The following is a 9,705-nucleotide window of genomic DNA, read 5'->3' as shown; positions in this document are numbered from 1 at the left end:
GGGGGGGGGGGGGGGGGGGGGGGGGGGTGTCCTGGAATTGACTGAGACCACTGTAGTCTGCTTTTCTGAGCAGGTCCAGAAAAACACACTGCATAACTTCCTTAGCAAATACCTTCGAGAACCTTTTAGCCTTTAAGGAACAAGAAGTCTTTCAGCTGAGCTTAGCCCTTGATAACTAGAGTTGAACCCATTTCTGTTTCAGCTGGGTTCTTGTAGAGCTGCCCTTTATGGGCTTTTGAAAAGAAAAGAAAAAAGAAGAGAAAAGACAAAACTGCTCTTAAGGAGTCACTGGGCCTGGTTTCCCCGGGGACCGGTAGCCATAGCCGGCAGGTGGGCCTGGATAATGCAGGGCCAAGCTGTCTGTCCAGGTAGCTGGGTGAGGCTGGGAAGTTTCTGTATGCCGAGGGTGGGAAGGGTTATCCCTGACAGGGGAGGGCGCCCCAGCAAACCAGCTTGGCCTGCTGCTCTTTGGCAGCTGTCCCAGGCCCAATAGGGGCTGAGCCCAGCCCTCAGGCCCCTTTCACCCCAAACGGAAACCGTTGCCACCTCTTATCCTAGATTTTCTTCCCTTCGGCCTATCCAGGAACATCAGGCCTTACTGGCAAAGGTTAGGGAAGGGGAAAGAGCCCTGGAGGAACTTCAGAGCAAGAACACTGACTGCCAAACAGAACGAGAAAAGTAAGGGCCCTTGTTCACCGGGAAGTTGGGGTGCAGGGAGGGGAGGGCGGGCCATGCAGCCTGCAGCTCCCGTGGCGGCAGGCCTGGGGAGGAAGCTGGTGCTGATGTCAGATCTTCCCGCTCTGACTCATGGGGCGGCTGCTCAGGGTGGGGCCCGCCGAGGGAAATACTGTTTGGGAGGCTGCCGTCTCTGGGGAGGTCGTTCTCCTTGGAGAAAAGGCCTGCGTGGTGTTAGAGCCAAGGTCAGGTGAGAGCTGCTGAAGTCCGTGTCGTCGTGGCACCTTACTCCGCAGCCGTCCCACCGGACGTGGATGTGGTAGTGTTGCCACGGTTCCCTCCCCCAAAGACAAACACCGACTGTGAATTGTTTGAGGGTAAATCAGATAACTTCCTACGAGTCAGGCTTCAAAAACTACAAGAGCAGCTCCGTGAAGAGATCCTGAGCTTCCGGTCACGCGAAGCTCCTCCAGCGGAGAGCCGGCTGTCAGCAGTGGCGAGCGGGGGCCTCTGGGATCCTTCCCGCTCCAAGTTTTGACAGATTCCCTCTGATCAGAGATCAGAGGCCCTACCGGTGAAACCTACAGAGCAAAGAGTAGGCCACTTTGGACCTTTAAGAATTTGGAAATTTTTTATGCTGCTGGCAATTAATAAATAAGATCTCAAATGGTAAATCAAAGCTGACGCCAGCATATTGGGCCTGCTGTGTCCATGGTATAAGTTGGATCTTTCTAAGTTCAACAGGTGTCACCTGGAGGGCCTTCTAAGGCATTCTAAGATTAACAGACATGATCTTTTTTTTTTTTTTTTTAAGATTTTATATATTTATTTGACAGAGACAGAGTGAGAGAGAACAAGACAAGCAGGGGGAGGGGCGGCAGGCAGAGGAAGAAGCAGGCTCTCCGCTGAGCAGGAAGCCTGCTGTGGGGCTCGATCCCAGCACCCTGGGATCATGACCTGAGCCGAAGGCAGATGCTTAACCAGCTGAGCCACCCAGGTGCCCCAGCAGACATGATTCTTGCCCCCTTGGACCCCACAGTCGATGGGGGGCATATTCTCTCTTTTGGGATAACCTCAATCTAGGCATGGGAAATGCAGACATTTTATTGTAGTCTCCTTTTGGGCTTGACGTCATCACGGAATTGTATTAAAGTACTCCGCACTCCTCCTTCCTCAGCAGTGGTGCTCATGAGCAGGTGACCGAGAGGAAGCAGCAGGAGAAACAGAAAAGACTCAGATAATCCAAAAGGGAGGCTTGGGAATGGCAAGTGATGGCTGTGCACCATAAAAATTGATTTTCTAAATAAAAGGAGACTGAGCAATAGGGCACTGGAGAGCTGAGGGTGGACTCCTAGATTGTTTGAGGCTTAGGGAGGATGTCGGGGCTCAGATTGCACTGTACCCCGCCTCCACCCGCACCAGGAGCTCTGCCCTCCTTCTGGCAGCGGCACCCGTCAGCTTCCTCAGGCAGGAGCAGAAGAGATGGGCACCAGCGGTCCTTCAGAGGTGTGAACTCCTGGACACTTGCCTAGTCGCCGGACCTCTGGGGATCTTGGCCCGATTTAGAAGATGCAGAGGTTATGGCAGTGTCTGGGAATCGGGAGACTCAGGAACACACTTGTGTGAAGAGGCTTTAAGGACCCTTAAATCTTATCTCCCTCTTGACATAGAGTCCTTTCCAACAGCTTGATGGCATTGGGTGTCATACTCCCAGCTCCCACTTGAATCTTTCCAGGAAATGAAGAGCACGTCATACATGAGGCTGTCCACGTTCTGACAGCTTTAATGCTGAGAAAGTCTGTCCTGTGTTAGCATAAGGGCTGCTTCCCTGGACATCTACCTAGTGGTTCTAGTTGTACCTTCGAGAGCTTTCCAGAGTGACTTATCCATCCGTCCCTCTCTGAGAGACAGTTTCCTCGTGCAGACTAGCTGATCTCTAGTGACGCTCCCACCGTGCCGTCCCAAGGTGTCCCGAGCACCTCCTCCTCAACGGCAGACACTGGGGCATCAGGCAGAGGGGATCCAGTTCATGGAAGCCCCCAAGCCCAAGGTTCCTCCTGTGACTGGGTGGAGAAGGCATCTCTTCCCCTTGCCTCAGCTTTCTGGTCTTAACGCCCAGGGCCGCCAGGCTGGAAAAGGAAGTGGCTGCGTTGCGGGAGAAGATCCACCACTTGGATGACATGCTGAAGAGCCAGCAGCGCAAAGTGCGGCAAATGATAGAGCAGGTAGGCGGGGCCGGTGTCCCCGCGCACGCGCCCTCTCTCGGGGAGCTGCCACGTGGAGCCCAGCCCTGTTTCCCTGTCGAGCCCCTGCTTTTGCTGTTTATTCTCCTGGAGAGCTTGGCTTCTATTCCTTATGCTAAAACATTAATGGCTACCAATTACTAGGTTTGGGTGAGTGGGATTTGCTTTTGTCCCATCTTTCCCCTATAATTTTAGGCATTTGCCTTCTGCTTTCCAGTGGGAAAAGAAGGAAAAGTTTAGTCTGTCTTACACTTTGAAGAGCGCTGGTAAATGAATAATGAAGTCACAATAAACTCACTTATCTGTGTGCAGATTATCAACCTTTGTACCTCACGGCCGATTTTCTGCCTTCCACCCCTGAGCTTTAGGGAGCATACTCAGGATATGGCATTTGGCAGAATTGTCTTGAGAACTTAAAACCCCCTAACTGGGAGGGCGTATTTGCTGCGTGTCAGCTCCACGAGGACTAGGATTTTTCTGTTTGGTTCTCTGCTGTTTCCCAGTGTCTAGAACAGAGCTTATCACATAGTAAGCACTCAACAAATATTTCTTTTCTTCTTCTTCTTCTTCTTTTTTTTTTTTTTTTTAAGATTTTTATTTATTCATTTGAGAGAGAGAGAGCATAAGTGGAGGGGAAGGACGGGGAGAGGGAGAAGCAGGCTCCCACTGAGCAGGGATTCTGATGTGCGGCTCAATCCCAGGACCCTGGGATCCTGACCTGAGCCAAAGGCAGATGCCCAACCAGCTGAGCCACCCAGGTGCCCCAACAAATATTTCTTGAATGAATAAATAATTCGTATTTCCCAACATCAAGTGGAATGGGTTTTGAGCCATCCATGGTTTTGGATCATCAGGGTGGTGTTCTTACAACCCCTCCCCTCGCGCCTGGGATAATCAAGAGCTCAATATTGACTGAACTGGGGCTTTTCTAGAAAAGCTAAGCAAGTCATGTAAGAGGTGCAAAAGTCTGCCTTATGTTTCTGCTGGCTCCCCGGCAGCAGGGTAAAGTTCTGTGAGTGCGTACTGAGTCATTTCAAAATGAACCCCACTGTCTCCCACATCTTTGTAGCTCCAGAATTCAAAAGCTGTGGTCCAGTCAAAGGACAGCACCATCCAGGAGCTCAAGGAGAAAATCGCCTACCTGGAAGCAGAGGTGTGTGCATGGGGCAGCCCTGGAAAGGGAGCAGGCTCTTGGAAGACAGGACTGTACATAGGGAGGGAGAGAGTCTGAAGGGTCTTCGTCCTGTCTGGCTGCTGCTCAGAAGTGAGTGTCTGGGAGGATTGTTGACATTCAGTTCAGCTGAGTCAGTGTTTTCCGAGAAACTTCAGGGAGTTACGACGGTAAAACCTGTCCCCGCTCTAAATGCGCACATCATCCCCGGGGGAGCCGTGTGCCATGAGCCCAGCGGAGGAGGCGACAGTGGAGCTGGGCTGTGGAGGGACAGGCATTTTGTAGGAGGGGCCTTGTGTTCTCCACAGCTAAGGCGGTGGCCTCGATCCGCTCACGAGTTCTTAGTCTAATTTCCGCCTTTGTCGAGAGCTCGGGAGGACAGCAGGGAACGATCAGTGTCACACACAATTCTTGAGGGCAGGAGGCAGGAGCGAGCACTGGAGGAGGAGGGTGGTCGGGGGTGGTGAAGAGGAGGGATGGGGGAGAGGGCACTGGGTGGTAGCGTGCATGGTAGGGGTGGCTGTGACTGCAGGACAAACCGAGGGGCAGAGGCCAGAGTGAGCTAGTGAAATGTCACAAATGGCCAACTCTGACCCCAGAACTTGTATTACAGAATTTAGAGATGCATGACCGGATGGAACACCTGATAGAAAAGCAGATCAGTCATGGCCACTTTAGCACCCAGACCTGGACCAAGACCGAGAACCTGGGCAGGTGAGGAGGCGTGCCTGTGGGGGGCCCGGGGGAGAAGTGAGGGAAGAGGGACGGAGCTTTGGGAAGGAAAGCTTTGGTACTGAGGCAAGGGCAAGGCTCTTCTAAATCCCACTTACGCTCTCAGTCTCTAATCTGACCTGTTCTCCGCCTGAACCATTTTCTGACCAAGTCAGAGTAGAGCCTGACAGCACAACCCCAAGGAGGCCCGTGAACGGCCTCTGGATCCGGATGGACCCCCTGAAATTGTTAGCATAAATCATGAAGGTATAGCAAGTGCGTATTTCCAGAGAGAGGGCCTTCTGGTTCCAAGAGACTCACAAAAAGGTCCCAGACTTTGAAAAAATCAAGAACCACAGCTGGACCCGCTTCTCAGCGGTTTATGTGCTCCCTGTGTTTCCATCAGCCCTGGCCCACCACCTCCTCTTAGATGCTGCTCACAGTTACTTTTAAAGCGTTAGAGCCAAGGCCTCAGCTGGCACCAGAGTGTGGAACCCCGGGGGCAAACGCGGGAGGTGGCCGTGGGTGGGGCGGGCGACAAGCTGCACTCAGCGTTCCCGACTTTCTTTCAGCGTCAGGATATCCAAGCCCCCCAGCCCTAATAAGCCCATGCCTCTTATCCGAGTGGTGGAAACATGAGCCGAAGGAGCCGGGTGCTGCTGTTGCCGCTGCCTCTCGCCTGCGGAGAAGCCCGACACACCCGTAGGCTGTTCGCCCCGACTTTGATCTCCCTGACTGATCCCTGGCTGCACTCGGGGCTGGGGGTTCATGTGTCCCACTGTTTCCAAACTCCTGTCCCCTGTATGCTGGGCAGACAGAGGGTGAACGCCTCCTCTGGACACTGCAGCCCTTTGGAGGACGTTAACCTGCCAGCAAGAGCCGGGGCGGTAGCCTCATTCCCGTAGTTACTACTTTTCTCTGTAGCGGAGCCTCCCTTCTCTCGTAGACCGGAGTTCAGCGGCCCCAGAGTCCAGGCCCTCAGTGGGTCAGGAGAGGTGGCGAGATTTGCCTCACCCAGTGAAGCCAGAGGCACCGATGTCCACGGCGATGTCCACAAACAGCTCAGTTCTTAGCAACACATTGTTTGTTTTTCCACTCGCTCCGCCCTCAGCCCCTGCTGACCCGGGCCTCCTACAGACAGACACTGGACGACCTGTCATGGCCTGGGCAGAATCAGTGAGCCTCAGCTCTGACTGGCCAGCCTTGTCTTCCTAGGAGAAGGAAATGTACGTTCCGGGAGTAGCTTTTAGTGGAAACATTCCGTAGGGCCACAGGGAGTTATGCGTGACTTCTCTCTGCTGGGAAGGCTCTCAGCATCTCTTAGGGTTTCCTCCAAGATGCAGTGCAAGGTACACCTCGGTCTTCTTGACTCAAGAGCCTCAAAACTGTTTTCGCTGGGTTACGTCCATCTCAGTGAAACTCTCATTGTATTTATTTTGCTAAGTTATCGGTGTTTCTCCTTACATCTCACGATTGATGTAATACCAGAGTTTTACAGCCTTCTCTTGTGGTGTTCGGATTTGCTCCGTGCAGGGAAAAATGTGTTCCCTCTGAACTTGTTGATTTCAGAAGTAGATCTTTTTCTCTTTTTCCTGTACCCGCCTCTTTCCCTTCCTCCTTCCAACCTGCTCTGAACCTCAGGGAGGCAAGTATGTTTGCCGTGAGGCTTTGGGCTCCGAGTGTGTGTTGTTTGGGGGACAGGGATGATCGGGACTCTTTTGGGGAGGGATTGAGTTCTTCCCCTAAGCCCTCTGCACCTTCTGTTCCACAGTCAGTCTGTTTTCCTGGCTCCGAATGGCCCTGACACTCATCGTGTTTTCTTTAGGGCTCTTCCTGCAGCCTCACGGAGGAAATAAGCATCAGAAAGTGGTACTGTAGGGCACAGGAACATTCAAAGTCCACATGGGTCAAGTCTGGAGGTTCTCCTTGGCTCGGAACCAGAAGGCCGAACTCTGTGTGTCAGGACTGGGCCGAAGCGCCGGTGCTGTCCAGAACGCTGTTCTGGTGTTCCTCATTCACTGTACTCGTTTGTAAAACAAGGGAGTCCGGATGATCTCCACGGGCCCTTCCAGTTCTGATGTTTTTTCCTGTGGCATATTCTTTGTATGGCAAACTTAATAAAATATATTAATGTGTCTCTTTGAGCTGCTGGCCTGTTCCTCCCCCCACGACCCCCACCCCCAACTTTCTGGGAGGATGAAAAAACATGATTTTAGTGCCTGTTGAAGATGGGCGCCCTGTTACCCGCATCTGGAAGGTGTGGGCCAGACAGCCCAAATACTAAAAGACTGTGGCATTCAGAGGTTTTAGACTATCCCTCTTAAGCAGCTCAGCTTGCGGGCTGAGTCTTCACTGTAGACGGTGGCCCCTAACTTTGACCTTGTCTGGGGTGGTGGCTTTGTGGGGGCCCTACGCTTGGCGAGTGTGTCCTCCTCGACTGGAGAAGAACTGGTCACAGCAGAGGTCCTGTGATTACTTAGAGATTCACCAATGAGTAAGGGAGGAAGTGGAGCCACTCCAGGCTCTTTGCAGAAACGCCAAGCTCTCTGGAAACGCTGACAGCAGCCGTTTAAAGGTTTCGTGTTTGGCTTTCTCTGGGCATCATTCAGTTAGTCCACTGATCTTTTTCTTTCTGCCAGGAATGTAGTTGACTGCAGAGCCCCCTGGGGCATAGCCAAGTTTACACAAATCTTTTCTAGGCCAAAGAAACTAGAAATGCAGCCCCCTTTATCCCTGGCCCCTTCTTTCTAGTTCCCCTTTCTCCTTCAATGGAAAGAATGGAAATTCTTCTCTTAGGACTTTTCTTCCCCCTTCTGCTTGTCAGCTAATTCACACCTGGGGTTTCAGAACGTATTGGAAACCTCCCATTCCAGACCTGCGTTTGTCTTCTGACAGCCCAGGGTTCTCGTCTTGCTCGGCATGGGTCTGTCTAGACTCTGCTTGTTCACAGAGTGTGAAGAGGGTGGAGGCGGGTGGGGTTGCCTGTGGTGCTGAGACGCAAGGCAAGGCTGGAAGGCGGCGCTGCCATACGGGAAAGGGAGGCTCTGGACCCAGGCCTCGAGGGCTTGGGGGGATGAGCAGAGACTCGAACTGGAGATAAGTAGTCTGCAGACTAGAACTGGGGCTTGGAGAGAGTCCTCGGACCAAAACACACCTCTGCTGTGTATTTGCCACAGTCTGGTTGTATCACCACTGAAAGGAGCAGGGGCTGGCCCCAGAGGCTGAGGAGGGACTACGGGAAGAGAAAGCGGTGGGGAAGCTCAGTTATATCTTAGCAACCTTTTCAATGGAGAGCGGAGACCGAGGAGCAGATAGAGCCCAGAGCCTGCGGAAGGGGCGGTGCGCGAGCCGCTCCTGGTCTCGGCAGCCGCCTTGCTGCCTGGGTTAGCGCGCTGGGAAGCCGACTCTTCCCGTGCTACTTGAATAGTTTGCGGAGGGAAGATTGAATCTGCCTGCCTGGGACCTTTGCCTCGAAGGCCTGTTTCTTTGAGCTGGGCGCTGAGAGCTGCCCTGACACGCAGCTCTCAGCAACCAGCTCCCGCAAACCTGGAGCATCAGCCCCAACGCGGGAAGAGCAGCTTGCAAGAGCACCGCTTGCCTCCTGAGCAAGGGCCCCCATTCCCGTATCCCTTCGTGTGGCCCCTTCTGCAAACAGAAAAAAGCCTGGGAGGGACATGGCATTTCAACCAAGAGGTGCATGGCAACTTTTTAAATGTTTACTTATTTTAGTTTCTATTTGAATTCCAGTTAGTTAACATACAGTATAATATTAGTTTCAGGTGTACAATTCAGCGATTCAATACGTCCATACAATACCCAGTGCTCCTCTTTGCACTTCTTAATCCCCATCACTCAACCCATCCCCCTACCCGCGGCAAGTTTTTTTTAAAAAAACTAAATTTCTAAAGCCCAAAGTTGATACGCGCATCTTCATTTCTATTGAAAAGAATCTTTCACTATGAAGTGTTCCAAGATTTACCCTGGAAAGATGCTCTGATATGATATGGCTTAAAACAACTTAATTTGACCAAGGAGGGCAATGTCCCTTGGGGTGCCTGAGCAGCTTTTCCTCTTTAATGAGCTCTTCAGGACGCGGGGCTGTTTGGGTGGGGCTTCCTCATTCCTCGAGCCAGCGCTGCAGAGCTTGGGCCACAGCTTGTTCAGGCTCCCACCCAGCAGCAGATGGTAGCCTAGGGCCCTTGGCCTCTTTTCCATGCTTCGATTTAGCGCTCTGGCTTCACAAGGAGAGACTGTGTCCTATCTTCCCTGTCCCAGTTCTAAGCACCATGGCCTTGAAACTCAAAGTTGGAGACCTAAATATTCTCTAGACCCTCTTTCCCCAGGCTGAGGACAAAGGAGATGTTTTTTACAGGCACATAATTTCTAGCTCCACGTGCTCTGCGGGTTGGCAGCAGACTTCTTTGAACTTTAAAATGTGCGTGGCCTTTCTGCCGGAATCTCTCTTCCCCTGGAGCCTTTTGGGACATGGGACTGAGGGTGGACGGTGACAGGATAATGCATTTCCTGGGGCGCCTGGGTGGCTCAGTCGTTAAGCGTCTGCCTTCGGCTCAGGACGTGGTCCTGGCGTTGTGGGATCGAGCCCCACATCGGGCTCCTCCGCTATGAGCCTGCATCTTCCTCTCCCACTCCCCCTGCTTGTGTTCCCTCTCTCGCTGGCTGTCTCTTTCTGTCAAATAAATAAATAAATAAATAAAATCTTAAAAAATAAAAAAGGATAATGCATTTCCTGATGAGCTGTTGGTCAGCAAGTTGTAGACCACAGGATCTGACCGCTGAGAGGGAAGGAAGCCATTCACACTCCTCACTTCATCGGCCAATGCAGTGCTGCTGACACACCTAGGGCTTTCCTCCCTCTCCCCAGTATTCTGGGTACTAGGTCTGCAG

At 52.5% G+C, this 9,705-nt stretch overlaps 1 protein-coding gene across 4 annotated transcripts in view; it reads left to right on the top strand.

The window, feature by feature from the left end:
* The window catches only part of TUFT1 (tuftelin 1), a 44,864-nt gene extending 37,927 nt beyond the window's left edge, over window positions 1-6,937 (top strand). For 2 of the 4 annotated variants that reach the window (XM_008695649.2, XM_008695651.2), the window contains 5 exons: window positions 584-678; window positions 2,795-2,900; window positions 3,988-4,071; window positions 4,703-4,803; window positions 5,373-6,937. In XM_008695649.2, coding sequence (XP_008693871.1) covers window positions 584-678; window positions 2,795-2,900; window positions 3,988-4,071; window positions 4,703-4,803; window positions 5,373-5,439 — 453 coding nt within the window. In that variant the 3' untranslated portion in view covers window positions 5,440-6,937. The remainder of the gene's footprint in view (window positions 1-583; window positions 679-2,794; window positions 2,901-3,987; window positions 4,072-4,702; window positions 4,804-5,372) is intronic. The other 2 variants (XR_569771.2, XM_008695650.2) reach the window with 2 other exon arrangements.
* The last annotated feature ends 2,768 nt before the right edge of the window (window positions 6,938-9,705 follow it).

Source organism: Ursus maritimus, unplaced genomic scaffold (genome assembly GCF_017311325.1).
Source record: "Ursus maritimus isolate PB19 unplaced genomic scaffold, ASM1731132v1 scaffold_12, whole genome shotgun sequence".
Taxonomy (NCBI): Eukaryota; Metazoa; Chordata; class Mammalia; order Carnivora; family Ursidae; genus Ursus; species Ursus maritimus.
Note: the sequence above shows the minus strand (reverse complement) of the source record. Positions and strands in the feature narration are given on the sequence as shown.